The sequence below is a fragment of the Chaetodon trifascialis genome, chromosome 21, assembly GCF_039877785.1.
Source record: "Chaetodon trifascialis isolate fChaTrf1 chromosome 21, fChaTrf1.hap1, whole genome shotgun sequence".
Lineage (NCBI taxonomy): Eukaryota > Metazoa > Chordata > Actinopteri > Chaetodontiformes > Chaetodontidae > Chaetodon > Chaetodon trifascialis.
The window spans coordinates 18,959,540-18,987,167 of NC_092076.1; the positions used below are offsets into that span (position 1 = coordinate 18,959,540).

Genomic DNA, 27,628 nt, shown 5'->3' on the forward strand with positions numbered 1-27,628 from the left:
TTAACTTGTGTGTATATATACATATACATACATATATATAGATATCTATATATATATAGATAGATACACACACACACACACACACACACACACACACACACACACACACACACACACACACACATTAGACTACATTTGACAAACTGAAATGTCAAAGATTACTACAAATGTAAAAATTTTGGCAGAGAAACCTGTCACACGTTGATTTTACACATAGCAAATGAGCCAGTTTTAACAAAAATGTGTATGTTTGAGTTTACATGAAAAGCGTTAAAGTAAAAATTAAAGACTACACAAGTTGACTGAGTACATTTGCCTTGATTGTGTTTACATGCTTTCCTCTTCCAGTACATATCGAAGAATATTAGAGAAAACCTGAGTGCTTTAACAGAGGCCATCTGTTGTCAATTTAAACAAATATTACTACTTTTTTTTTTTTTAATATTTTGCTATTATTCAACAGTAATTGACAATTTTAAATTTAAGATAGAGAAAAAAGAAAATGAAATCAATATCTAAACAAGCACTACCAGCAGACTGGTATGACGGCCCCCTTTTGGCTGTAGCAGTATATGATGAAACTAAATACTATGACCTTTTTAAGTGTTTTCAGTCAGACCTGTTCATTTAGTTAAGACAGCTCATCACCTTCAAAAATAAAAACTAACCTGCCCTGCCATCCATCCAGAAAGTTTTGAGATCTCTGCAGTCAGACAACATAAACATGTTTGCTTCTTTCCAGAAATTGTGATGCAGTTACTCATGCTACCCTGAATTGGATGTAAACACACAGCAGAGTGATACTACCAGGCCACCAAGCATCACTTAGACCTCAGCCAAGAAGGCAGTTGTAGTTTTACATTCACTTCTGTGTTGTCACAAAGCATCTCATCCATGAGCACAAGCTATACTTCATTCTATACGGCATACATAATTAGTGGGTTCACTTTAGTAGAAAATACTTCTCAGTTAGAGCATGAGGGTTGTGGTTTATGAGGACCGTGGCGTTTGCTGTCATTATTCCTGGAAAGAAACTGCATTATCCAGTTGGATAGACAACACTCTGGAATTATGTTTTCATGAAGGCAAGCTTATGCTTTAAAATGTATCAAAATGTGATTCAGAACTAGGTATGTTAATGTTTCATAGTAGCGTTAGAGAAGCAATAACAGCAGGTCTTTTGAGTTATTTTCACAAATCAAGAACAGTGGTGAAGAACAGTGTTGGTGGTCAAGAGCAATAACTAGTAAAATGTAAGGGTGTTCCATGGGTAACACTGGAAAAATGATTCATCCTAAATTAAATATTTAGGGCTTTCACTTTGTGACCTGTCTAAATAAACTGGTCCTTCCTTAGTAAACATTATCTAAAAAAATACAAAACCAGATCAGTGCTTGTGTGGTTACCACGTTAGAAAATGACCTCGACATAAGTTTGAATGGTGGCTGAAATCAAAGGCTGGTATCTGTGGAATCAGGACTGACTGGTCTGGAATCTGTGGTGGTCCGAGTGGGTTGTGAGGTCAAGAGAGCTGCTGCTCCAGGGTCTGTTCGGGGCAGAGCGGGCACTCTGTGGAGGTGGAGCAGCTCTCACATTGTAGTCCGTGGCCGCAGGGCAGGGACACTGAGCCCTGCTCTCCACACGTCACGCAGCACTGTCTCTGTTTCCTGTACACCACCTTTGGAAAACAGAAGAAAACATTCAGACCTCAAACTTACACCTTAAACTGGGAGACCGGGATGATTCAAGGGACCACACAGGGCGCTCACCACTGTTTTGTAAGCAGAGGAAAACAATTTAAGTCAAACAAAGCTAGTGTGGGTGCAAAAAAATAGAGCAGCTCTGCCAGCAAGGCTGAGCTGAAGGTCATTTTCATGTAACTTTAGCTTAACTTTAGCTTAATGCCATGTAAGTTTAGGTTCACCAGGTTTTTAGGTTGGTTAAAGAACATGTAAGTTGTGAGTCTGTGGTATTACCTGTTCCACAGCGTGTAAGCAGCTACACAGCTGAGCCTGCAAACTAAGGACTGACTCCAACGGCAGTCGGTGTAGTAGCTGGAGTTGATGCAGTGCTAGATGGGGATTGTCTCCACTCCTTAAGCTCTCCAGCGCCTCCTGCAGGAGAGAAGCCTGTCTCTGCGCCTCCTCCTCAGCCTGTCTGGCCCTCTCTGCTTCCATGGCTAACCGTGCTGCATGGGCACGGGACTCCTCTGCATCTGCTTTCAGCGCAGCCCATGACTACAAGAGGCAGAACACAGAATATTCATTCAAAACCGGAATAATAATCCCCAGCCACTGCAATATGCATTAACATAGAGGTCACTGCACGGACTCAAACAGCCATGTCACAGCGTTGCATGCACAAATGCCCCGCTACCTACCTACCTGAGCTGTGTGTCTCCAGCTGTGACCCCACTGCTTCAGTGCCCGATGGGCTTCCTCCAGCTCCTGTTTGAGCCTGGAAGTATCTGCACAGGGGCCAGAGGGTAGAAGGGTGGGTGGTGTACCAGGGGAACCCTGGCCTGATGGAAAATGCTCCCAGATGTTACTGCTCATACCATTCAGGCCTGCAAAGAAAAGTAGAAATTTGAACAAAATCATTTTATCCCTTAATACAAGACTTGATGTCCTTGAATCAAACTCCACAAACCTAAAGAGCTATGAGATGGTCCCAAGAAGGTGCTTTCTGATTGGCCAGGTTGTGACAGGTGAGTAGAGAAGAATGGTGAAGCGTGTGGCCTGATTGGGGGAGATGGTGAAGGGGAGCTAAAAGGAGCAGAGCTGCTAAAGGATCCTGGGATATTGACTGGGGCAGAACTCTGAAACTGGCTACCTCCTGTGAAGGCAAAGAGACAAATGAGTATGAGTGATGCTAAAAGATGTGTTATTACACTGACATTGTACATAGTTCTGTGTGTTCATTCTTGTGTCTTTGAAATACCCAGCATAACTCCCACACTGGGCAGAGCAGAGCTGCTCTCCAAGCTTCTCTCCAACGCCGACACACCAAAATCATTCAAGTCCAGATCATCCAGGGCTGACTCTACAATACATCCAACACCAGAACAATGTGTCACATTTCCATTTAGACATTTTAACTGGATTAAAATGTGAACAACAGATTTTGACGCATTTTCACTAACCAACAACTGACTCCACGGTCTCACTGGTGGGGTAAAAGGGCAGGGCGTTAGCGTTCATGCCTGAGGAGATGCTGGATCCTGGTGGCCCGAGAGGGGCGGGGCTGGGTGGTGTGGCGGCCAGACTTGAGGGGATGCTGGAGGACAGACTCAAAGGGCTGCCCACAGGCAGAAACACTAACAAGTCCTGAAGGAGAAACAATGTGCAACGTGCTATTTAGAGAATAGGAGTTGGCTTACTCATGTGTCCATGTAGCAAGACTATTATTACAAGGAAGATACAAAATATGTGAAGCAACTGAAAGTATGCAGTAAACATTTTAGATTGCATAAAAATGTTAAAAAAAAAAAACCAGCAACACCTCACGTTTGAGGTTGCATTTGTACCTGTTTGCTTTGCGTTGATGCCAGTTCTCTGCTGCGCTGCTCAAGGGCAAAACTCCTTTGCTTTGCCTGCAGACACAAATAAAAGTGATGACAGGAAGCCATGCAGGATAAGCCTCTTTGTAGTTGCCGCTTTCAAGAGATGATGTCATTTAATTTCATGGCATCTCAAAAAAGCTCATGTCGCCCTTTTTCTTCATCCACTTTCTCACCTGATCCTCTCTCTCAAACCCAGGCGCTCTGCAGTACCCCCCCTCTCCTGCCCAAGGAGACAGAGGCTCCGCTCCTCCACTCCCATCCTCACACAGGGACAAAACGCTCCCCAGCAGTCCCTGCTCGGCAACACATGACCCAGCAGATGGGGAGAAGGGGTCTGAAACAGAACCAGAACCGGGCCCAGACCCCATGTTGTGTTTGCTGGGACTTGAAGAAGTCTCCTGGGCAGGAAGAGGGTCTGGAGGTCGGGGGGGTGGAGGGGAGCTTGGGGTGGGGAATGAAGGCTCCTCTGGAACAAAGGGCTCTGGAGGAGATTTTAAAAAGCAAAAGAAAAAAACAGAATGTTAAATTGCAAAATGAATCTTGAGATGGTCGCTTGGAAATATCTTGTGGGGACTTACTTTCAACATGAGCAAAGGCACAGAAGGGCCCTCTGGGACAGCTGCCACACTGCTGCATGTCATTACACTTCGTGGATTTATAGATCTGTGACGGAGTGACAAATCAACACACACTGATGTTAATCTCCTGTGATTTCTGGGCTGGATTCTTCAAGCTCTCAGCTGAAACAGACAAACCTCTGGGTGGAACTGTTGTTCTGTTCTTGTGTGGCAATACTGACATCCCTCCGCTCCCTCACATTTACTGGGATCCCCCCACTCCTCACTCTGCTTCACAGATGGACACGGCAGCGCTCTGTGACGGCAAGAACAAAACAGCAACACAATCAGGCAAAAACAACACAAGATCTCCAAATGTTTCCCTTTTAGATGATGTAATGGAGCACCTGTATTTGTGCTTGTGTGGGCTGCGCCTCCTGTCTTTGCTGTTATGGTAGTATGGACAGGCATAACCTTGACGGCACAGACGCGGCGGCTTCTTGCAGAGTTCTGTCTTGTAGTGGGACAGCACGTAATTGTTATCTAAGGAGTTAGAATACACAGAAGGAGACAGTGAGGCAAGCGGATGGTGAGCTGGTTAAGAGTCATCACATAAAGATATTAGAGAGGAAATGACAGAAGATCCTCCAAACAGAGAAACAAGCAGGCGGTTCAGCTGGGTTTGATCTGAAGATATGAAGAAGATAGTTCCCATGATCACAAAATCATTGTCAATGCTACTGTGCTTTTCACGCAATAAATCCACAATAGAAAACAAGCCATACAGTTAGGGATGGGAATCGAAAACCGGTTCTTTTTGAGAACCCTAACCCAATGCACACTGCGTAGCTTATGCAAGCTATGCAATGTGCATTGCTCGAAAACAAACTCTCGAAAGTTTGGTTACATTTCACGAGAAAGGATGACAACAGGGCAACTTGCAATACTTGCAAAGTGGATATTTCATCAAAGGGAGGAAATACTACCAATATGCAGAAACATTTGCACACACAGCATGCGATAACTTGAATGAATGTCACGTTTTTGATCCGCTCCGGAGTGAATCTCAACCCAGCAGCAGTGGCAACGTTAGCATGTCCTCTGCTGTTAATACTGCAGGTAACTAAGTAACTAACACTGCCTATTATGTTAGCGCCATTTGCCTCATCGTAAAACCTGTTATTACTAAGTGTCAACGTTACATGAATGCCTTCTCATACATACATTTAGATGACCACGGCGAGAGACAGAGTCTGACTGGCTCAGAGGCTGGCAGTACTCACTCCAGTTCATGTCTAGCTTCTGAGTGGATCAATAGATCCAGCTGTACAGAAGCCTGCCCCCCATCCCCTGCAAGGATAATGCCACCCTATGGTGGTGGAGCCAGACAGAGACTCTGCCCCTGCTGTCAGGACTGGTTGAAAGCTAGATAGTTAATGTTTGCAGAATTGCACAATGCACAGTTCCACTGGACTTGACTTGGTTGTATTAGTCACTGGCTGACGTAGTTTTATTTTTGAGTGCTCAGCTCATATATCCTTTTAAAAAGTAGAATTTGAATTTCTATTCTATTCTATTATTCTAAATTTTCCTGGGGACCCCCCGGCACCCCATCGAGGAGCCCTAGGCTGTGGGCCTCTTAAGACCTCACTGCTGGGTTTGTAAGGTCATGTTACTTCTAAACTAAACAAAGTTGATGCTAATCGACCTGTTTGTTTTCCTTTTTTTCCAAATGAGAATCAATAAGAGAATCGATAAAGAACCGAATTGTTAAGCAGAATCGAAAATGGAATTGGAATCGTTAAAATCTTATTAATTCCCATCCCTACATACAGTTGCACTAAATATCTGCCTCTTTACAACCAATCATGAGCAGTGTTTCAGCGAGAGATACCCCAACAGCTGGAAATGTGTCGCATGAAACTGGGCTTTAATTAAGGCTGTGTTTACGCCAAGAAGGAAAGAAAGAAAGAAACACAAGGCTACATCTGTTGCTAAAACTGGACTTTTCTGGATCATATTTCCTCATCATGCAGCACTTTGTGTGAATTTAACACTGGGCTGTTCTGTTTCAGGTCACACAGACTTACCTTGCCAGCGTGGTTCCTCACTCAGGATCTTCTCTATGAGGGCTGTACTTGCTGCCTGTCCTGACTGTCCATCTCCTCCACCTCCCTCTGTGGCCCCCGAGCCTCCCTGAGACTCCATTACCTGCACTTCCCTGTGAAAATCCACAGCGTAAAGGAACTGAAGCACAGATACACAGACAGAAACTGATGTGGTCGGTTGGTTGCATGTTACAATGGAGTTCTTTGGGCACCTGATATCGTAAACAGGGCTGCGCAGGTCATGTGATCCATGTGCAAAGGCACAGTGGGAGCCGTTTTTGCTGCAGTGACCTTTTGCATCTGTTTCGTGGATACATGATCCCGTCTTATAGTAGCGGAGATGATATCTGCGCTCTGTGTCACCTGCTGTCCGATGCAGAAATGGGCATCTGGAACACACACACACAGAAAATCACATTTAAAAAACACTGATACAAACTTAAGACAATACAGTATATTACATGCCAGGGCTGCAATTTCTGATTATTCTAATTATAGATTAATCTGCAGATTATTTTCTGGATTGATCAATAAATGGCTTTACCTTTAACAATCCACCTAATAACCCCAAAACTTTCTTTTACAATGATATAACAAAGGAAACCCTTTTTTTAAGAAGGTTGATTTTTGCTTGAAAAGTGATTCAAACATTACATACTTTTTGAAAATTAATGTTTTGCCAATTGACTAATAAATTATTGCACTAATCATTTCATTTGTACTGTATGCAACTGTATTTTACATGCCAGTATTTTTTATATAAAAGACAGATGCAACTATGACTTCAATAAGAAGCTTGTATATATAAATGTCTGGAGTTCACAACACAACAGTCTTGTACGATACCAAGCTGCACAGCTTCAATCCCTGCTGTCATGAGGTCCAAAGGAGCCCTGCACAGAGCACTGGCCCTCTACAAGTGCAAGGTCTGCAGCAGATAAGCCATGTACTAGTTTCATTGTAAAACACTCCAACTATACAACATTTACAGAATATTTCGGTTTTTGCCACACCAAAACCACATAAAAATATATATATTAAAGCAATCAACAGCTAAACTTTTCATTTATAAATTTTCAGAACTCTTCCCTCCTTTGTGTAATGGTGAGTTTCTGTGTCTGCAACCAGGCATTTTGGGACGAGAGCTGGAAATGAAATGTTCACATAACACACTACCAAATGGTTCATTAACATGTATCAAAGACATCCCAGGTTAACCCTCAATCAACTTCCATTCCTGCATTTACATTACCTTTGTCTACATCAATGGAACGCCACAAAGACCATAATGGCTCACTTTTGGCCTAAAAGTGACCCACAGAGTGAGAGAATGGCTATGTTCAGATGCTAACGCTCACTGGAAAAGACTATGCATCAGACACTACTCACACAAGCTGTTCAACTTGACTTACAATTGAAGACAGGGAGTATCCTCAATCACTCCTTCATTGACTTTCACTGAGTTGGAAAAAGTCCTTTGCCATGCGAGGCTCTACACATTCTAGTGACTGACTTGAGCAATTTCGTGTAAAAGGCCTACAAATATTAGAGATGAGGCAGGGACGATACTTTGGACACCAGCAAGATTAACCCATTTTGAGTTTGACCTTTCTGACAAAAGGCCAAGTGATCTTTTACTCACTACAAAAAGTGAAACAGCGTGTTCTTTACACAAATGTGTTACAATCAGCCATCATTATCATCTTCCCAAATACAGTGGGGCCAGTTATGCATTTCAGTCCAATAACAACAATAAAACTTCCCCTTTACAAACCTGAGTTTTGATGTTAAATGTGTGGCTCCATGTTAATGAATGCAAACATAATGTAGAGCAGTCTGGCACAGCACTGAAATCTCATTTGCACTCACTCGTCTCCATCGGGACAGGTGCCTGTTCCCTCATCATATTTGGTACAGTAAACATCTGGGCTGTAGTTGAAGGTCCCATCCCGTCTGCGGATGGGCCTGCGCCGCCGCTGGTTTAGGAAGTGCCAGTGGAAACAGGAAAAAGGCCTGTGTTGTGTGCATTTATGCTGTACGAAAAGGGGGCACTGCTCAGTTCTGAATTCCTTCAGATATCTGGGAGGGAGAGGGAAACAAGGAGAGAGTGAGAATACATTTCTGGACAGTGTTACTGTCTTTTACAGTTACTTTAAGTACAATCGTATCTATTTACAGTACATTTGATATTATTGTTTACAGTGATTATTAGGCATTCCCTATTTGTCATACTCTAATGCCAAATACATTACTCTCTGTACAGTGGTAAACATCTTCCCCCGAAAAGCTTAATATACAGTAATATGTATACTGCTGTAACTAAAGTAGCAGCTTTAAGCAGCATTGAGAGACATTCAGAAATACAGAACTTGAACTATGCTGTGCTACAAAGCTTGAAAGAAATGGCTACTGTTAAGAGAGTAACGTTAGGCCTCTTTCCCGAGACCTGCTCCGGTTAATACGCACAGTGTCGCTGAACAAGCTTGCTCTAAAGAATATGAAGCTTATCATTCACTCATTTTTTCAAATACAGTTTAGCTGTGGTGTGGTATACGGAACTACACGTGAGCTTGTGTACACTTAGCTAGCTAATCCAGCTAACTAGCTACGTACGTGTAATGTTGAGGTTTCTCGGGCTGCACGTTCAACACGGTTGCGGGAGATGTCGAGCCCCCTGCGGGCGAAGACGAGGAGGACGAGGAGGGCCCCCCGGTAGTCGTCGCTGCCGAGGATGACGGGGGCTGTGAGTGTGTTTTCGACATTTTACCCGTTTAAAGCCTAACAACAAGAACCTTGTTTTTAGCTTACTGGCTAGCTATTCGTATTAGCTTCGAAATCCGCATTCTACTACGATGTGAGCTTGCGCAAGGCAGGAGGAAGTAGTAGCAAAGGGACAAGTAGGGACAACACGGAACTATGGGACATGGAGTTCAATCACAACTTAACTAATGATTGTACAGATCATTAAAGACATACGAGATTAAATTGTTACTGCGATAATACATTACAGAGTAACATATAACTTGTTTGTAAAGCCTGAAACATGGAAAATGGGCGACTGATTTTACGTTTTTTTTGCTGCATCTTATCTATTGGCTGTACCGTTGGTCCACTTTGGAAGGTTAACCAATGAGCGTGTAGTTGTTTACGAGCTTGACGTCACCAAAAAGTATTAATACTCGGCCTCTACCCCCTCCTGACACAATTCGTTTTCCTTCCGTGAGGTAACATCGGACAATTTGACAACCGATTATTTTTATCAGCGACATCGTAAAGGTAAATGTTATTGTCTTTCTATGTCGGTAATGTTCGTTAATTCGTTTTGTTAACTGTATATCCGGGAAGCACGTTTTTAATTACAGACATTGTTTAGCAAAACAGGCTAACCTGTCTGCTTGCTAACGCTAGCTAAAAATAGAACAATGGAATCTCTTACCGTTGACGTCTCTAGTTAAACGTCACTGTTTCGTCCCTAAAGTGAAACAAGACCTAGTCAATAAGCAAAAGGTTGGCCAGAATTAGCCGTCTAGATTGACTGTATTTCTTACAAAGTTATCTATTAGATACGGTCCGTATATATAAGCTAAAGTTGCTTTAGCTAAGTCGAGGCAATGTCGCCTGGGGGTGAAATGAGAAGCTGTGAAAATGGCGAAGTCGAAAAGCAAAGACTGGTTGTCTGAGCCGCCGAGTGTGTTAACGTGACTGTCTTCTGGTTGCAGTGGGCCTCAATCTCTAACATGATTAGTTGGTCGTGACTCAATTTAAATACAAAGCAAACATCAACGTTGAGTCGTTTTTACGGTGACTTTATCTAAGATCTCGCCGTAGACTGATAACGCACACAGGAGCGAACCCGGCGACTCCCAGTGGTTACAACCTGGGGGAGGGGAGCTATGTTGTGAGCTAGGTTAGCATGTTAGCTTGACAAATGAGCCCGGATTCGTACTAAGGGCATATTTGGTGGCCACATTTGCTACAATTTGGACAATCGTCAACGATTTTAATCTAGGTTCTTTTGCTGTATTTAGCAAGTACGACATGGCCCGTACCAAGCAGACCGCCCGTAAATCTACTGGAGGAAAGGCGCCAAGGAAGCAGCTGGCCACCAAGGCGGCGAGGAAGAGCGCCCCGTCCACCGGAGGAGTGAAGAAGCCCCATCGTTACAGGTATGTCATAATATAAAATCCGTCCAAAATGGCCTACTTTAAATGTCAAAGGCACTGAAAAGCTTTGTTGTCTAGGCCTGGAACCGTGGCTCTGAGGGAGATCCGTCGTTACCAAAAGTCCACAGAGCTGCTCATCCGCAAGCTGCCCTTCCAGCGTCTAGTGAGGGAAATTGCCCAGGACTTCAAGACTGATCTGCGCTTCCAGAGTGCTGCTATTGGAGCTCTCCAGGTAAATGTGACATGGAAGTAAACATCAGGGCAATAGGAGTCTGTGACCTTGATTATTGAGCATAGCTATTTTCTCTCAACAGGAAGCCAGTGAGGCCTACCTGGTGGGTCTGTTTGAGGACACCAACCTGTGCGCCATCCACGCCAAACGTGTCACAATCATGCCCAAAGACATCCAGCTGGCTCGTAGGATAAGGGGGGAGAGAGCCTAAGCAATTAGTGACAGCATTGTCAAGACAAATAATCCTATTTATCATACTTAACCATTTTTGTGGACATTTTTATTTCTTGGGTATTTTTTTATAAGTTTTCTTTGAGTTTTGTATTTTTTAGACTGGGACAAATCAGTCATTCCACAAACCAGGGTACATGTAGGATAGTTGGAAATGTTGTGTAGCAGGAGTATCTGCCTATTCCATCATAAGTCATTACTACATGTCACAGCCATCATACCACCCTTCAAGTTCTATGTGAGTATCAAACTCCTTCTGGGGATGGAGTTGTCTTTGAAGTGAGGATGAATTCTTCCATGGGGTCCAGGGTTGTTGCCCATCTTCCATTTACCACAATATGCCAGCATGCCATGCTCAGCAGGTCTCACTGCAGTGTCAGACTATTAGCTGCTACGGTTGGTAGTCTGTGCTCAGTGATGAGGAGCATGGCAGATCCCCTGTATTTTTCTGGACTGCTTTTTACATGTTTTTCAACATAAAATCTTGGCAGCTACATTTAATACTATTTATGAAAATGTTGTCACATGGATGTCTTTCTATTAAAGGTCTTTATGAGTAGAAATTGTGTAGTTGTGTTATTCAGACAGTAATGCAGTGCCCGATTTGACAGTGCTTTACATTTATTTACAACCAAACATGAAGCATGACTATCATACAAACCATTCAGTATGCTTGAAACCAGTAGCTGTAAGAAAATCACAACACAAGATTTTAATGTCTGAATAATTAATGGATTACAAATCACAATTATGTAAGAGTGTGTATGCTGTGCCTCACCAATACGACAGACAATCTCTTCACACTCTGTGATGGTGCTGGCTCTGAATGCCGCACAGCAAAATCCTGTGGACTGAGGGGTTTCTGGGGAGTCTCTGTGAACAGAGCCAATCATATGCTTAGATGACATCTGGGTCCAGCCAATGACAACAAACTAGGGTATTACATCACATGTTGAGGGAGAGGAGTGACAAATACTAGGCCTACATCAGCAGGGATGTATGGATGAGGTATGATAGAAACAATCCTGTTCAGAGTGTTTTCTTTTTTGTAGTATTTGCTGCAAAGTCAATGGCAGGTTATGGAAATTTGATACTTACGCTACACAGAATGCAAATATTGTGTAGTTTGGTTGACCAAACCTCCCTACACACGAAATCTCTGGATAGTGATGCTCAAACAGCTCCTGAGGAAACATGGAACACATGTTAACGGTCCTTGTCAAGCAACTGAAAAGAGGGAACACCAGTTATTACTTCAGTCATGCAATTACTTACCAGTTTACTTCTTCTGTCTGTGCATGTCAAATGTGTTTCCTTCATATCTAAAAGCACTTCCTATGGGGGCAAATGACACTGATTGAGTGCATGTTGACACTGACACATGTTTTGTAGAACAGTCAAGTCTAACAGCCAGCATGCCTTGAGGAGAGGGAGTAGTTTCATCACCTTGCTAGGCAGGTTTTTCTGCAACACTTGTGGGATGGCGTGCTGCAGCACCTCCTTGCCTCCAAACTAAGAATAAGACCAGATATGAGAGATGTATGTATACACGCATACTGAACACATTAAATTATAAGGCAAAACTGATTGTTTACCATCCCGATGTTTGTTTTTCCCAAGAACTGCACTATGTACACAATCCTGTTGAGGAGAGGTGAGTCAGTGTCTTAATGTCAAGGGTACACCTGGAAAAACGTTCCTTAAATATCATTAAGGATTTAGTAAGCAACTTGCCTCCCCTCTTTGAGACACTGTGACGGAGAGCTTCTCTGGTTCTTGATGGCTGACTGCTGGGAGGGAGCGGGACCAAGCTGCAGGGTGGGGTTCTCCACCCTCAGGGCCCGCAGGAGTTTGATAAGGGGTCGATACACTGTGCCATCCTGAGCCCTCCATCGCAGAACGCTTATGGACAGAGGACAGCCTTTCAGCCGAGACAAAACCAACCCTGCCTGGGAAAATAGAGATGTAGCATCACTACATCGTAAGTACAGCTACTTCTAAGGCTGCTGTAGGAAATATAGACACAATTTGGAGAGTGGCAGATTTTTGACTGATGCAAATGCTTATAGGGTTTGTCAAAGGTACAACATCATATGTGTGTACATTTTTGCACCTCAGAATTCAGTTTCGGCCCTGTTGCTAATATGACAGGGCCGCACTTGTCGCTAAGTGGGCTTCAAATCATCTGAAGCACACTGTGAGCTGAGTAATGACACCAAACTACATGTACTAATAAAAAGGATGAAGTATAAGTTGTTCCACCCTGACTGTTGCCACAAAACCAACAACAGAATCAGGAAGATGTCTATAAAGCAGACTCTGCACACACCAACACACATAAGTCAGTCTGACGTGTTAGGGAAATAGGAAAAGCACAGGTATAAATAATAAAATTAAGGATTACTGAACTCCACATCGTTGCTTTATTTTCAGGGTCATTCTCGATGTTATCAGTAACACCTTTGCTTTTCCTGCTACGTCAAACATATGTCTGCTGTGAAAAAGGTCCAGTGTAATGTCAATGTAAAGCCCAGTTCACTGCATAGCTTCCTGTGTGTTCTGTGATGTGGTGTGCCTGACCTCAGCTATTATCCACAGCAGCTGCACCACCCTGACACAGAGAAAGAGGCGTAATCTTACTGGTTACCACTTTAATACATAACACTGCATGTTTGAGGATACCTGTCCGTTTTTGGAATTCCTCAGTGAGGTCCCGTTGATCTCATCAATGATGTCACCGGGACAGATAAACTTGTCGACGTGAGCCTGACCACCAGGCATCAGGTCGAGGACAAAGACGCGCCCACTGAGATACCTGAGAGACGGATGGAGAGATGGAGGGAGACGATGCAGCAGGTTGGACAGATGCATTCGTGAGCATGTGTTTGAAGGCATTTCTTTGTAGAGGAAGATACAAACCTCAGCACCATCCCTACCTCCCGACAGGGCACAACTTCGTATGTCTCGCACACCTGGAACCACACACAAACAATTAACATCTCTTATAGTCCAAAATCCACTGTCTCACTGCAATGTGTCTTCGGAGATTTTCCCATGCATTTCCAGGGATCAGGAAATTCCACTGGCCACTAAAACATAATAATCTCACTGTGATGTCGTCAGTGACTGAACAATAATCATTGTTTTTTACCGGTAGGAGCCAGCTCTCATCTAGAAAACTGCAATTCTGTGGAAAGAGACCAGAGGTGGTTATCAGTGTAGTGATTTGAAAGAATAGCTGCTTTCAGCAAATGATAGTTGGCATTAAAGCAGTCAAGGTTATATTTTGGAGGAAGATCCTGGATGGCTTGAACAGATGGGAAACGGCCAGACAGCACAATGGCAGATTTTAATATTTAAGAGCATTATTCTGACCTTCATGTCCAGTTTAAACTCCATGTGGGACAGGACCAGCAGCAGTGACATGAAAGGCTCTGGAAGAGGGGGAACACTGGTGTTGATGTTGGACGCTGAGTGGCAGCAGTGACAAGAATCTCCTCAAAATTTAATCAGTATTTAGTGGAAACAATGAGATCAAGTAATGAGCCTCACCCACAAATTCCTCATTCCTGAGGATTGACATTGCCGGGCTGTACCACTGGAGGGGAGAGAAACAGTATGAACCAAAGCTGTTTTAGTCGATTCGAGAGACTTACTTACATTTCAACCAACTCTAAGGGCATATTTGGTGGACACTTTTCCCAGAGCACCAAACAGAACCGGGAAAAAACAGATCTCTCAATATATTGCATCATAGACACAGTATCCGCTCCATGTATCTGACCTCCAGGACTCTGGGTGTGTGCAGCAGGTGTGTGATGAACTGTGGCAAAGCCTTGCGGCCGAGGGCCAGCCTGAGCAGGTAGCGGCCTCGGCCCTGAGCTGAGAGCAGCTTCCCGCAGCCTCTGGTCTGCTCCACCGCCAAGGACAGAGCAGACAGCCTGCACGCACATGCACACGCACACACACACACACACACACACACACACACACACACACACACACACACACACACACACATCAGCAGAGGCACCAACGTTTTTACATTAACAGTGTATTTATGATCATATGTATTACATATTACCGAGCACTTATTACAAATGTTTCTTCCTAGCATGTAATACGTGCAGGATGGTGTTACCTGCCGCAGGTGTCTTGGTGGGCAAGCTGCTCAAAACACTGCCAGTAGTCTCTGTGTACCAGACTGATGACTGGCTCTGGGGACAGCAAACACACACTCAGTCCATACTGCACAAGCATGTTCCACATGCAGCGCTCCAGTTGTTCTTAGGATAAATTCAGCCTCACAATACTGTGTTTTCACCAATAAAATCATCTGAAGCACAAACTGATGTCTCAAAATATGTTGTTGTTGATGACAAACTTGCAGCAATTTAGCAATGTATTGGTAAAGAACAATGCATTTTTACGTCCAAATATGTTTTGTTTTTCTTCAGGGGAGGAATACATAATGGTGATACTGACGCTGCAGCCCCTTCCTCAGCACCAGCTCCAGGAGCTCACAGCAGGAGGCGAGGTGAGGGTTGGTGTCTGTCACCATCTCTCCATCTGACTGCAGGTTCAACACACACACTGGGAGGAAGGAAAAAACAAAACAACTGGCAGTGGATGACGGTGGCCACATTTTCATCAAGCTGCGTGATCATCGCCATTTCACACATCAACAGTGTCACAAGAGAAGCAGGAGATAAAAGATCTGTTTGAGGTGTCGTTCATGTGGAAAAACAATGCAGCTAAAATAGAGCTCATAGGTTCAGACAGTCGTTTGTTTTGGCAGGAAAACGTGCGTAACCGGACGATCAACCTGAAGCTGAACTATCGATCCAGTAAAACCACGTTTGCATGACGCATTTCTCATGGATGCTTACCTCTGAGAGTGCCGAGCAGAGGGTCTTTCGGTGCCATGTTGAAGGGGAACAACTGTGATCGGAGGCTGCCGTTGCCAATACACTCATCAAGCTCGGCGATCACATGGTTATCACACTTCCGTGTATCTTACGACACACCTTTCCACTCCACAGCACCTGCATCAGACAGCGCGATTAAACACTGTGTTTGCCAAATATATTATCTCACAGCTTTCAGGGCTTTAACGGCTTAGAGATGCTCCCTGAAATGAAATGCATGAGATAGTGAGTGTGTATTGACGATGGTGACGTCTGCTGTTCTGTTTCCAAACATACAAACCCCCATGCTGCCTTCAAAGACTCACTGTAGGCCATGTTACCTGCAGTGGTACTTCCAAATCCTAATATTCTAATTCTAATACAACTCCAATCATAATAAGAAGAAACTTTATTTGTATTGCACCTTTCATACAGGAATTGCAGTTCAAAGTGTATTACAAGAACAGAATGAATGTAAAACAAGATGGCGATGAAAATGAAAATAAAGACAATGCACAAAACCACACAATAAAATATTAAAATCTAGGTAAAAATACAGTAGAATAAGTTTAAAAAAAAAAAAAGTGATCTAAAAGAACTCGTCCCCTGGGGTCTCTGCTTTCTGTAGTTCTCAGACACAACAGAATCTTTTTCCTTCTCTACAGGTCTTGATTACACCAAGTCTTGATTTTAATTAACTTCTGTTTTCTTGCAGCTAATTACACTCTGAAGCGCTCTGATCCCGCGAACAGATATTGAGCAATGGCGCCCTCCAGCGGCTGCTCCTCAGACTGCAGCTCAGCGCAGGCGGCGGCAGATTAGAGCGCGCGCTCCGTGTGTCCTGCCGCATTTGCAGAGTGGAGAAAGCGGCGAGTCCCTGAAGGATGGCGGAGTACTGAATCTGTCCGAGTTTGGCGGAAACATCAAGGAGGAAACGTGTAAAGTTATCCGCGGCAAGGAAAATTCTCCCATAACAAGGTCAGACTTCATTTTCTGTCTCACAAATCGTTCATTTTGATAGAGGGAAGCGGTTGGACTGTGCCGCGGCAGAGGGCGTCATTAAAGAAAAGCATTTGTCTGCCTGACAGCTACTGTTGTCCTTTTATGGATAACACACCCTCGTGCGCACGAGGGCAGTTTACTAGTTCATCCGCAACATTAACATTAACATTAACCTGTTTCCTAAATGATACATTTTGATGTCGGCGGACAGAAAACAACCCAAAAACTATGCGGTCTTTGTGTTATCCTAACATCACCTGTCTACCTGGATGTGAGGGTGTGTGTTTGTGTGTGTGTTTGTGTTTTGATGCTGACAGGCAGAGAAAGGTCCGTCAGTCCCAATATAGAAAGTCACTACCTGTGCAGCAATGGCACCGGTGATAATCCTGGATTTATTCTAATCTTCCAGCTCTTCTCCACACACACACACACACACACACACACACACACACACACACACAGCTCCTCTGTACCTGCCCTCACTGCCCAAAATCAAGCCTGACCAGCAGGGAAAATGTGGACACCTCTCTGCACACTTGGACTCAGCCAGTGGTGTATCTCCCCAGCTTATCTGCTCTGAAACGTATTCCAGATTGAGAGATAATGTCTGGACTTAACCAGCTCTGCATGTCCTCCTCTTTCAAACACGTGTCATGGCCTCACTGGGCTGAACATGGACCACTTGCATTGACTTGACTGAAAATGATTCACTTACGTCTCATCAGTCCTCACAGGTGAGTCTGAAATTGCTCGCTTAAAGGCAAACTTTCAGCCTCGTCTGTCAACCCTTCAGCTTAATGTCTTTGCCAAACTCCCAAAAGCATATATGCTGTTCAGTCCTTGGAAAGTCAGTGCCAGCATCCTTTGGCTCCGCTGCCAGCCCTACATCGCAGAAAGAACAGTAAATCCCCTCAGCGCATCAAAGTGGCGTGCAGGGGCGGACTGCTGAATCAACAGCAATCTGGTCCAACAATCCCCCGCACCCTCCGCAGCGCTTTAAAAGAGCTCTGTGCTGCTGCCTCAGACTTCCTTGGGAATAAATTTCCAATTTCAAGGCCATGATCAAGATGCATCGACCCACACACGTCAGGAAATCCTGTTACTGTGCAATATTTTTCGCCTGTTTCCACATTGTTTCTTTCTTTGCAGCTCAGCTTGTGGCTTTGAGTGGGTGGGCTGTGTCTTTTCACTCCTCTACCAATGCGTGGGTCCTCTTTTCTCTCCTCCTCCTCCTCCTCCTCCTCCTCCTCCTCCTCACCTAATGATAGCTCAGAGTGCCTAATAATGAGCTCTCTGTGGACTTCCAGTGCAGAGCTGTGATGAAAGTCCTGCAGTGCCCCTCTCTCTCTCTCTCTCTCTCTCTCTCTCTCTCTCTCCCCCCCCCCCCACCCCCCCACACATACATACCTTTTGCTACCTCTGAGAAATTCCACATTTCTGCTCTCTCATCGATTTGTGTGGACAACGGGAGCCCAGTCAGCTGCACTTCAGCTCCAGCCTCTTGACAGAGTGAGTGCCAGCGTACTAAAGCTTTTTATTATTGGACCACAGGGCATCTCCCTCGCTCTCCGGCTGCCAGCATGATGAAGGACTGCCTGCAGTTCCTTATCGAGCCGGCCAAAAAGCTCAAGATCCGACTGAAGGTATGGGTATACGGCTGTTCTCTGTTCTCTGTGTGATAGTGCAGTATTTGCTGCAAGTGCTGCGTTTTGTGCACCTTGCTCCAAAATGTGCATCGAGTCATATTTTTCCTCTTTTTTATCTTCTGTTTCTTTGCTCCAGGAGTCTCGTAAGCGAGTGAAACTTGAGAAGAAGGAGCCGCTGGTGGAGAGTCAGTTGTTTATTATGGAACTGGCCCGAGAACTCAACAAAATTTGCCAGGTGAGCTCTCCCTCTCTGTGCTTTTATTCTGTCACAGACGAACAGTACGTGTCATCTGCACTGTCTGTTTTCGCCCCAGAGGTCAAACATCCTCGCCCACATCTGGACCAGTGAGGACGTGTGGCCGGCCAGTGTGTGTCGGGATTTCATTGTGGAATGGGCTGGTGTGTTGGAGAAGAGTGTACAGGTATGTGTGTACTGTTCATGTCATCAATAGCTTGATCAGCTGGTTTCTGGATGTTCTGCTTTTGCTTTAATGTAGAGCTGCAACTTCCAGTTCTTTTTATTGATTAATCTGCTGATTGCACTAGTGAAACATGTCCATCCAGAGTCCTAGCTGACGTCCTCAGATGTCTCATTTTGTCTGACCAGCACTCCAAAACCCTGAGATATTACATTTAATATGATATAAAACTGCACTTTTTCACCATCTTTGCACAAAAATGAGCCGATTCTAAAAAATAGTAGCTGATTGTGCTTCTGTGGATCAACTCATGGTTGCAGCTCTGCTTTAACGTGTGTGTTTGTTGTTCAGCTGAGGATCATCCTGTGTGACTACCAGTATGAGAAACCAGAGAAGAAAGACTGGAAGGGACACCTCCTGTGCATGCTGGAGGCAGGGGGCGAGTGCGACATGGGGCCCCACAAAAGAGTCATCATGGACTGGACGCGGGAGATTAAAAGCAGACCTCAGGTGATGAGAAGACGGTGGACGTCGAGCGTAACGTGTGCCAGCTTTTTCTTCTGGGTGGCTGGTTGGTGATTAAAGTCTGACCCAGTTCCTTCCGTGCATCTGATAAAGATGATTAAGCTAAACCCTGCCCTTGCCAATCATCCCATCATACTCAGAGCCGTGCTGGAGCTATGATCACAAGTTAAACACTTGAGTTAACACTGGCCGTGCTCACTGTCCTTCCAGCCCACCGTCTGGCCGGGTGAGCCCGTGCTCATGATGCTCGACGACCTGGAGTTCCAGTGGAAGAGGGGCCGTCTGCCCACCCTGCTCCCAGCCATGGAGCTCATCATGCTGGCCGTGCTGAATGCCGACAGCCCCGTCAAGGTCAGGACGTCTGTCACAATGTTTGATTATATTTTCTCCACTTGAATCTGTCACCAGTGACAGGATAAGCAGCATGCTAATTGAATTTAATGGAAAAGCTGAATGCATTGAAAACATGATGCATTTGCATGATGCAGTCAGGTCAGTAGTGTAAACAGTGTGAAGCATTATGTGTACCTGCTGCATGACACCCAGGCAGGCTAATCTCTTCATCTCATTGTTCACCGCGGCCTGCATTGTCTTTATTGTCTGCCTTTATGTGTGTGTGCGCGCGCTTAGGAGGACGTGACAAAGCAGTGGCTGGTGAGAAAGCAGAGGAGCCAGAAGATTGGTGAGTGCATTCAGCATATCTCTCGTTAACTCTGGAAAGTGTTCAAGATAAAGAGCAATCATTAAAAAAGAATCTAATTCTAAAGCAGTCAGGGAGCAGTCAGGACAGTGAGAAGCATGTGTGCATACAGCAGCAGCATCGACTTCATCAACCTCTTCAGCACGAGTGAAACTTGATGAGTCATTAGATCTAATCACGATCGATATGTGATTAAAGGATAGTGCGTGAAAGCAGGTGGGGAAAGGAGCGCGTGGAGGCATTTGGGTGATGATTGTCTCCTTCTAATCACACTAATCACTTTCTTCTTTCAGACGCTGTCCGCTACATCCCCCACAGCGGTGAGTAGAAACCCTGCATTACCCTGAAACTGAATCACTGTGTTACCCAACAATGTGTCAACCCACCACTAAATACATTTTAAATACACCGCTGCATCTTATATCTTTAACCTGAGCTGGCTCACTTCTGATGTCTGTTCTGACTAATTATACTATGACTACTCAACTAGCTGGTCGGTTGGTTAATCATCTGTCACTGGCTCTTTACAGTTTAGTCATATATAGAAATCTTCAACAGCTGTAAATTTGGGTTGGTGGGAGATCCATAATGTCAGTAATTTGATAAGTTTAGTTTACTGACCTGATCAGTTATTTAGCAAATATAACACAATTCTATAACTCACTTTGGCATAATTGCCTGATAAATCACAAGTCTATTCATTGATGTTTAAACCTGAGTTAATGGATGTTTTTGGCCACAGAAACAAGCTGTAAACTGACTTGCTATTTACACACCCAGCAGACACATTAGCATTCATTTGGGGTCGTTTCCACCATGTCCTGTGGGAAATATCTGGCTCTTTAGCAGCGAGACGCTGCTCTGTGTTCACCTGCTGGTTGGTGTTGGGCAGGTGGTGCACACTGGGTTTATCACACAAGGTTTATCAGGTGATAATTTTCTGGGTTCATCATGATAAGCGACTCCTTTCATACACACTCATTTGATCTATTGATGATATAAAAATCTTGAATATAGTGTCTTTAAAGAGTTTCTGTTCTTTTTCTTTGCAGTGTGGAACTGGATTTGTGATGCTGCAGGTATGAACACCGTTTAAGTCATCTGTTCCTCATTATCTGCTCTCTTATTTTCCACTTTGTAATCTTCCTTCCTTGTCTGTAACCACACAGAGGAAGTGACTCTGGACCCGGACTCAGCCAACCCAGACCTGCTCATCTCCAGCGATGAGAAGCGCATGCGGTGCGGCCTGGAGCGTCGGGAAGCCCCGCGGTGCCAGCGGCGCTTCGACGGCTGGTGGTGCGCCGCAGCCCAGGAGGGCTACGACTCCGGGCGCCACTACTGGGAGGTGGAGGTGGGTGAGCGGGACTGGCGGCTCGGGGTGGCCAAGGCGTCCGCGGTGAGGCAGGGCTTCCGCTCACTCAACACAGATACGGGCTACCTGACCCTGCGTCTGGAGAGGGGCACAGACCTGAAGGCCCTGACGGTGCCCACCACCCCGCTCTCACATAGCGTGGTGCCCAGGAAAGTTGGGGTGTACCTGGACTACGAGCAGGGCCAGCTGTCCTTCTATGATGTGGAGAAGCGCTCCCACCTGTACACATATAACGAGAAGTTCACAGAGGAACTGTACCCTGTGTTTGGGACTGTGGAGGTGGTCAGAGAGCTGGCGATAAGGCCTGCAGACGTCAGACAGGCGTGCCTCTGCCCCGGGCCCTGCCTCTGGAACTGAACCGCTTAACACACATCAATTACTCCTCAGTCCCGACTCTCAGCAACCCCCAGAGTGTGCGCTTTTATTCCGGTCCATTATTTAGTGAGTTTGAATCAGGTGTGCTGTCTGTGGACTAAGAGTGTGACTCTTTGTGCGGGTTGTCTTCTGAGATCAGGAACAAGAACCGCCATCATTCCGCATCCCACTTTCTGTTACTCTGCCTTCATGGAGACGAACCGTGTTTTACTATGTGTGTTTTAAAGATGAATATTTTCAGGCTGTCGGGTCAGCCTCGTTAGCCTCAATGAAAATGTTCATTCATGCGTCTGATAAGGTTTGAGAGGTTCACGAGTCCCAAAAACACCCCCAAGGAACCATATAGTGAATAACAGCCAGACTAGAGGCGCAGTGAGAAGGAAAACGTATTTTTATGACTTTTTTATTACGTAGATGAAAAACTTCACATATGTTATAAAGCCATGAAGGACGTGCGGCGAGCTGCTCAGAGCCTCAGTGCAGCTGCTCAGAGCTGCGTTGATGCATGTGAAGAGTTAATTCTCTGTTCGCTTCTTTGTCTCAAGCTTCCTGCAAACATTTTCAGGCATGAGCTTGTTTTTGCAGCTGTGTTTTTGTTTGTGTACAATATTGAGATATCAGTGCTTTTCTCCCACCAAACATCAATAAATGAAGTGGAAATGCTCCGTCTTGTCTGAAGTGCTCACATACAGATCCAGAGAAGAATTCAAATATCACACGAGTTTATTTCAAATCTTTATTAAGTGCAATAAAACTGACATACTGAAAAAGAAATGATGCAAAAAAAGGAAGACACAACAAACAATACGATCAAACGTACGTGAATTCTTAACCGAGTGTTTTCTTAACTGGGTTTTTCTGACTAAAATATCCTCTCAGAATATGTTTTACAAAATTGACAAAGTGAGTAGCCGAAATACAGCAGAACTCGCATTGAAACAAATACAATCTTTCTGTCTTTACATACCATTTCTATAAGGTAATAAGTTTGAATGTGATCTACTCAAAATGCAAATACAGTGGCCTTGCAGAGTAAGGAAACATGAAAAGTATCCACTTGAAGCAGAGAATGCCACATTTTTGTGTATAAAATGTAAAAACCTGTTCTATATAACAGTTTTGATCGTTTCTCTCTTTATCAGTAGGAAATGGGCAAATAAATGAACACAAGCATCAACCTGTGTTCGTGGAAACTCAATATTTGGCATTAAATTTAATGTCAGTCTGTTTAAGTAAAAATCTTAAAAAGTATTAAATATGCTTTATCACACTTTAATATAATACAAATCTATGAACACTCAGGAAGAGACCGCTTCGGTGAAAATGATGAAACATCCACAGCAATTTCCGGCCAATCTCTGCTGCAGACGCACCTCAAACAGAAGGACAGGGGACATTTAATCTGAAACTGTCCACACACCTCAAACACACTGACAAACCGTCTCTTTCAGACAGGTGGGGGACGGGAGACAAGGGGAAAAGGTCACTTTGGATTACTGAACTGCAGTCAGATTACTGGCCCGTGCTGGCCTGATTTAAAGCCCCAGCATGTCTTACCAGAACCTGACCAACAGAGGGAGCCGAGTCTCACACAGACTGGAATGAAATACATCAGAAGAACTGAAAACAAATGCAAATGTTAAAATAAACCTCATCTATGGAGGAAAGTAGGACAGTTTGTAACAGACATGGTAGAGCAGCCTCCTCTCCATCTATTTATTACATGAAATGGTTTTTGGTCACAGAATCTCACACCCACACACACACATAAAAACGTAGACTGAGCGCGTGCGAGCACTCTGAAGCCGACTCTTTTTAAAAGAGAATCTCAGATATGATTCCTCATCATGTTGGACCTTTGGGTGTTGCTGTTTAAATAGGATCTTAAGATTCATAAAACATCTTCTTTGTGACTGTGGTTCCTCCCATGACGCTCCTCTGAACCACTTCCTTGGTGATCTGGGTCACCATGCCGCTGGTCTCCGTGAGCTGCGAGGTCGTCATCATCATGCCTTCTGTTAGAAAAGGGCACAGGGTATGAGTGTGTATAGCTATATATATATTCTATCAGTGTTTTCAGGGGAAAAGACGAGAAACTGGAGCTAAATTTGTACCTGAGAAGTAGGGGTCGTTGAGCATGCTGTGGGACACGTTGGTTCGTGTGCTGACCTCTGTTGGCATGTTGAAAACTTCCCTCCTTGTCATTGATTGGCTGTTGTACTGAGACAAAGCACCTACAGAGGGCGAGGAAGGAAAGAAATACAGATGTTAGTCTTCGGTTATGTCACAATTATGAGAAAGTGAGAGGAAAGGTAGAAATGGATGATGATGGATGATGATGTAATGTTGAGTCAAATGTTGACTGTATTTTAGGCCTTGGGGTCATCAGATTGCCAGATTGCTGTGGACTTTTGTATGAATAGCCTCAGTACACAGAGGGCCAGTACCACGGTCATGTCAAAATGTCTCAGGTCAAACAAGAGACACATAATGTCAAAATCTTAAGGCCTGATTTCCACGAATCCGGCTGCAAATATTCACGGACCCTGGACCATGACCCAGTATGTTTTCTCTCGTGCCAGCATCAGGTCAAAATTTCCACTTGCCTTGAAATTTTCTGAGCACATTCACTCCCCTGAGAGCATGAACACTTTCTTTGTTGAACACTCGTCAAGCTTTGCTCGAGTGTCCCTTCAGGCCAAAATGTCCACACCACCCAGAGGACATCTCATAGTTTAATAGGCAGATTGGCTTTAAGTACATTCAGGCTCCTCGCTTTAGGACAATGATCTTTCTAGTTTGAAAATGATCATCCCACTACTCATAAGGCCCTGAGAAGCATGGTTTTTACTCATCCCCACTATCATATTGTGAGGCATAATGACCATTTCAGACTCCAGCAGCTACTGTGATACAGGATTCCTCGTCTCACCTCCATCCTGAGACTCTATGGTGATGATGCCCTCCCTCTCAGGACCGAAGCCCTGTGTGGTTCGAGCCTGGACTTTAAACTTGTAGGGAATGTTCTCAGTCAGGTTCGGGACAGTCAGACTGGTCTCGGCACTGTCGCCGTTCACCTGGAAGGAACGCACGTCTCCTGGAGGAAACAAGAAAAGGAGGTCAAGAAATAACATACTTTCACAACAAGCACAAACAGACTTATGAGGAACGCACAGAAGCAGCTATATGAATGTATTTTTAAAATGCTCTTTCATTTGGAATGTTTTTAAGTGATGTACTCTTTCCTGAAAGCCTTACCTCCACCATGCAGCTGCTCGCAGGTGACCACATAGCCCAGGATGTCTCCGTTGGGCTTACGAGGTTTCTCCCAGCTGAGCTGCAGGGAATCAGGACTCAGGGCAGTGAAGACCAGCGGGCCCGGGGCACTGGGAGTGCTCAGAGTAAACGGCGAGCCTTCAGTGAAAGATGAGACGGGTGACAGGATATGATGAGAGACACTGAACTTCTGGTCGCTACATAAAAGCAGGCTCATTGTGTCTGTGGGTGAATCCAAGAAGTCGTGACCATACTTGAACAGAACCAGTACCTGGCATGGGGCTGAGGGGACTCTTGGGGTCCACAGCGGACTCGATGGTGATGACTCCCTCTCTCTCTGGACCCCAGCCCTCCTCGCTCTGAGCCTTCACCTTAAATAGGTAGGAGTGGTTGGGCAGCAGGTCCTGGATGATCACAGAGTTCTCTGCTGGGTTTGTCACATTAACACGCTTCACCTCACCTGCAGGAGAGCACACATGTTGTTAAGCATCAGCGATGCGTTTTCAAAAATGAGATGCATAGAAAAAAGATCCAATTAAGCTATTACAGCAAAATCAAGCATTAACTTGAAACACGAGTCAGTGTGTAGCATGCAGGAAACTGTTTGAATGGGATTTTTAAATGTTACATTTTTTTTTGCTGTATGCAGACCAAACTAAAGAGCACCTTGATCACTTGCTTCCATATACTAGAAACCAGCACATGTGCTTATCATGTTCTTTTCTTAATTTTATGTCTCAGGTTGCTTTCTGTCACATGCCTGCTGCACACTGTTTGTAACATAATGTTGAAAAATATCAGTTCTTTATTACAGAAAAGGAGAAAACCAATCCAAGATGCAATAAATGGTCCTGGCAGAAATCATTTACCTCCATTGAGCAGCTGGTAGAGAACACAGTAGCCCAGAATGTCTTTCTCACAGTGGGGCTCCTGCCAGCTGACTTTGAGGGCAGTGGGACCCAGAGCAGAAAACACCAGTCTGCTGGGGGTGTCTGGAATACCAGGAGAAAGTCGTGCATCTGATGGGTGACACAGGAAGAGAGCAGTAAGAGTACTGTTGGATGTGGAGACATACATGGACTGCGTCTCTTTAGGCTCAGAGGATAAAGGGTGAAAAGACAGAGATGTAGATATTAATCATCATTAACTCACAAAAATTGCATATACAATACAGTGCATTACCATTTTTCAAAGCATATCATGTTTTCAAAGTTTCTGATTGTTACTCTTTTATCCAGACAGCCATTTCTTTGCATTGATTGATTTGGTCTGAAACTTGCAGAGACATAAGAGATGCTTCAGTTTGCTCCTTCCTCACATTGATCACCAGGTTCATTATCACTGGTTTATAACGCAGCTGTTAGTACAGACTGATGTTCTGACCTCTTTGTGAAACTGAAGCACTCTAAAAGCTGCATTAACTGATTTTGTGGCCACTTATAGACAGCAGAACAGGCTGTAGACACACCTTTGACATATTATCACCTTCTACAGTTGTCATGACAACAGGTTAGCAAACAGTTGGCTAGTTACACATTCAGCAGACATTACAATAACACTAACATTGATCGTGTTTCTGGCCATCTGTCGGTCCAAAATTCACTCTCTTTTAGCTCTGTCTTTGGTTTCTACCGACTCCTAAGAAAAATATCTGGATCTTTAGCTTCTACAACCCCAATTCCAAAAAGTTGGGATGCTGTGTAAAACTAACTAAACAGAACGTGATCATTTGTTCATCCTTTTTACAGACAGTATAATCCATTTTGTCACTTTTTGTAAATATATGCTTACACTGCTCAGTAAGCACAGTTTCTTTGCAATGACTACATTCTGTTTATGTTCACTGTTCTGGTTTCAAGTTGTCGACAACATAGCATTTGAATGCACTGCTTTTCATTAGCTTACTGTCACATATCTGATGCCGCAGCACCCATGAGTTCTACAACAAGAGGTTTTCTAAACCTGCCAGCACTGAATTATTAAATGATGTTAACATAATTTTGATCAAAAGAGAAATTCAACTAAAAACAAATGGTATGGTCTGAAAAATGGTTGCAAATAATGTAGAATATAAGTGATTTGTGGTGGCTAAAACATATAAGACAGCAGGTGAGATCTTTAAAGTAGATGAGAGAATGAGATGAGGTATGACACAAACACATAAGCAGGAATAAAGTTAACTGACGAGGGGTGCATTACCCATCACACCGAGCAACACATCCTGCGCCTTCATGCTTGTATGCGGCAGACTTACCCTGGAGCACCCTGTCCAGATTATATAGGGCTTCATTGACGTCTGAAGACTGGGTCCTGGCCCTGGAACCCTGAGACAGGCTGTAGCTGAACTGGCTGTGAGAGCTGCTCTGCATCCCAGTGTAGCCGAACCCACCTGACGGCGCATTGAGCAGGGGGGCAGAGGAGTAGGATAAAGGGATGGTAAGGAGGAGGAGGAGGAGGGGTACAGAACCAGGGAAGCAGCACAGTAGGAGGGGGAGGTGGATAGGTAGAGAGTGAAGTGAAAAAGGTAAAATAAAACAAATACAGCAAAGTTGG

At 44.4% G+C, this 27,628-nt stretch overlaps 5 protein-coding genes across 14 annotated transcripts in view; 2 read left to right on the forward strand and 3 right to left on the reverse strand.

The window, feature by feature from the left end:
- Positions 1–448: 448 nt before the first annotated feature.
- unk (unk zinc finger) lies at positions 449–9,194 on the reverse strand. Of its 2 annotated transcripts, none has more exons than XM_070990454.1 (15): positions 8,841–9,193; positions 8,097–8,306; positions 6,440–6,616; positions 6,210–6,340; positions 4,527–4,662; positions 4,318–4,435; positions 4,141–4,225; positions 3,736–4,043; positions 3,527–3,592; positions 3,143–3,326; positions 2,941–3,042; positions 2,650–2,835; positions 2,385–2,566; positions 1,977–2,237; positions 449–1,678 (listed from the first exon to the last, which is right to left on the reverse strand). In XM_070990454.1, exons 1-15 carry the CDS (start codon positions 8,987–8,989, stop codon positions 1,523–1,525), a joined length of 2,451 nt encoding a protein of 816 aa, XP_070846555.1. In that variant the 5' UTR covers positions 8,990–9,193; the 3' UTR covers positions 449–1,522. The 2 variants fall into 2 exon arrangements, 1 of the variants encoding a protein (XP_070846555.1); XR_011603466.1 differs by having other exon boundaries at positions 1,478–1,678; positions 2,381–2,566; positions 8,841–9,194.
- A 233-nt stretch (positions 9,195–9,427) lies between these two features.
- On the forward strand, positions 9,428–11,416 carry LOC139350222 (histone H3.3A). The gene is made up of 4 exons (XM_070991467.1): positions 9,428–9,503; positions 10,256–10,393; positions 10,469–10,622; positions 10,705–11,416. The coding sequence occupies exons 2-4, from the start codon at positions 10,266–10,268 to the stop codon at positions 10,831–10,833; spliced, it is 411 nt and encodes a 136-aa protein (XP_070847568.1). The 5' UTR covers positions 9,428–9,503; positions 10,256–10,265; the 3' UTR covers positions 10,834–11,416.
- LOC139350220 (uncharacterized) lies at positions 11,375–18,075 on the reverse strand. 5 transcript variants are annotated; one of them, XM_070991462.1, is made up of 17 exons: positions 17,478–18,075; positions 15,743–15,898; positions 15,339–15,446; positions 14,995–15,070; positions 14,638–14,794; positions 14,406–14,451; positions 14,229–14,287; positions 14,005–14,040; positions 13,773–13,825; positions 13,536–13,668; positions 12,588–12,802; positions 12,449–12,494; positions 12,300–12,365; positions 12,129–12,188; positions 11,952–12,037; positions 11,632–11,726; positions 11,455–11,539 (listed from the first exon to the last, which is right to left on the reverse strand). In XM_070991462.1, the coding sequence occupies exons 2-17, from the start codon at positions 15,777–15,779 to the stop codon at positions 11,505–11,507; spliced, it is 1,308 nt and encodes a 435-aa protein (XP_070847563.1). In that variant the 5' UTR covers positions 15,780–15,898; positions 17,478–18,075; the 3' UTR covers positions 11,455–11,504. The 5 variants fall into 5 exon arrangements, with proteins under 5 accessions (XP_070847561.1, XP_070847562.1, XP_070847566.1 ...); XM_070991460.1 differs by having other exon boundaries at positions 11,375–11,726; positions 17,287–18,075; XM_070991463.1 differs by lacking the exon at positions 11,455–11,539 and having other exon boundaries at positions 11,583–12,037; positions 17,287–18,075.
- LOC139350221 (erythroid membrane-associated protein) lies at positions 16,585–22,463 on the forward strand. Its single transcript, XM_070991466.1, has 10 exons — positions 16,585–16,738; positions 18,314–18,405; positions 18,545–18,643; positions 18,723–18,830; positions 19,179–19,337; positions 19,563–19,703; positions 19,983–20,034; positions 20,346–20,372; positions 21,105–21,131; positions 21,222–22,463. Exons 2-10 carry the CDS (start codon positions 18,343–18,345, stop codon positions 21,779–21,781), a joined length of 1,236 nt encoding a protein of 411 aa, XP_070847567.1. The 5' UTR covers positions 16,585–16,738; positions 18,314–18,342; the 3' UTR covers positions 21,782–22,463.
- Positions 22,464–22,528: 65 nt separating this feature from the next.
- Positions 22,529–27,628, reverse strand: part of itgb4 (integrin, beta 4) — a 29,425-nt gene continuing 24,325 nt past the window's right edge. For 3 of the 5 annotated variants that reach the window (XM_070991456.1, XM_070991455.1, XM_070991458.1), the window contains 7 exons: positions 27,330–27,464; positions 25,945–26,094; positions 25,347–25,535; positions 25,058–25,213; positions 24,732–24,896; positions 23,914–24,033; positions 22,529–23,814 (listed from right to left, as the gene is read on the reverse strand). In XM_070991456.1, coding sequence (XP_070847557.1) covers positions 23,684–23,814; positions 23,914–24,033; positions 24,732–24,896; positions 25,058–25,213; positions 25,347–25,535; positions 25,945–26,094; positions 27,330–27,464 — 1,046 coding nt within the window. In that variant the 3' untranslated portion in view covers positions 22,529–23,683. The remainder of the gene's footprint in view (positions 23,815–23,913; positions 24,034–24,731; positions 24,897–25,057; positions 25,214–25,346; positions 25,536–25,944; positions 26,095–27,329; positions 27,465–27,628) is intronic. The other 2 variants (XM_070991459.1, XM_070991457.1) reach the window with 1 other exon arrangement.

Coding starts and splice junctions, on each gene's coding strand:
- unk (XM_070990454.1), bottom strand. CDS start 8,989: ATGTCGAAAACACACTCACAGCCCCCGTCATCCTCGGCAGCGACGACT. Junction 6,617..8,096: donor ACCTGTCCCGATGGAGACGA/GTGAGTGCAAAT, acceptor TGTGTGTTCCAG/ATGCCCATTTCTGCATCGGA. Junction 1,679..1,976: donor GCTTACACGCTGTGGAACAG/GTAATACCACAG, acceptor TGTTTTCCAAAG/GTGGTGTACAGGAAACAGAG.
- LOC139350222 (XM_070991467.1), top strand. CDS start 10,266: ATGGCCCGTACCAAGCAGACCGCCCGTAAATCTACTGGAGGAAAGGCG. Junction 10,394..10,468: donor AAGAAGCCCCATCGTTACAG/GTATGTCATAAT, acceptor TTTGTTGTCTAG/GCCTGGAACCGTGGCTCTGA. Junction 10,623..10,704: donor CTGCTATTGGAGCTCTCCAG/GTAAATGTGACA, acceptor TTCTCTCAACAG/GAAGCCAGTGAGGCCTACCT.
- LOC139350220 (XM_070991460.1), bottom strand. CDS start 15,779: ATGGCACCGAAAGACCCTCTGCTCGGCACTCTCAGAG. Junction 15,447..15,742: donor TCTGCTCGGCACTCTCAGAG/GTAAGCATCCAT, acceptor CCTTCCTCCCAG/TGTGTGTGTTGAACCTGCAG. Junction 12,495..12,587: donor CAGTGTCTCAAAGAGGGGAG/GCAAGTTGCTTA, acceptor TCTCCTCAACAG/GATTGTGTACATAGTGCAGT.
- LOC139350221 (XM_070991466.1), top strand. CDS start 18,343: ATGATGAAGGACTGCCTGCAGTTCCTTATCGAGCCGGCCAAAAAGCTC. Junction 18,406..18,544: donor AGCTCAAGATCCGACTGAAG/GTATGGGTATAC, acceptor TCTTTGCTCCAG/GAGTCTCGTAAGCGAGTGAA. Junction 18,644..18,722: donor AACTCAACAAAATTTGCCAG/GTGAGCTCTCCC, acceptor TTTTCGCCCCAG/AGGTCAAACATCCTCGCCCA.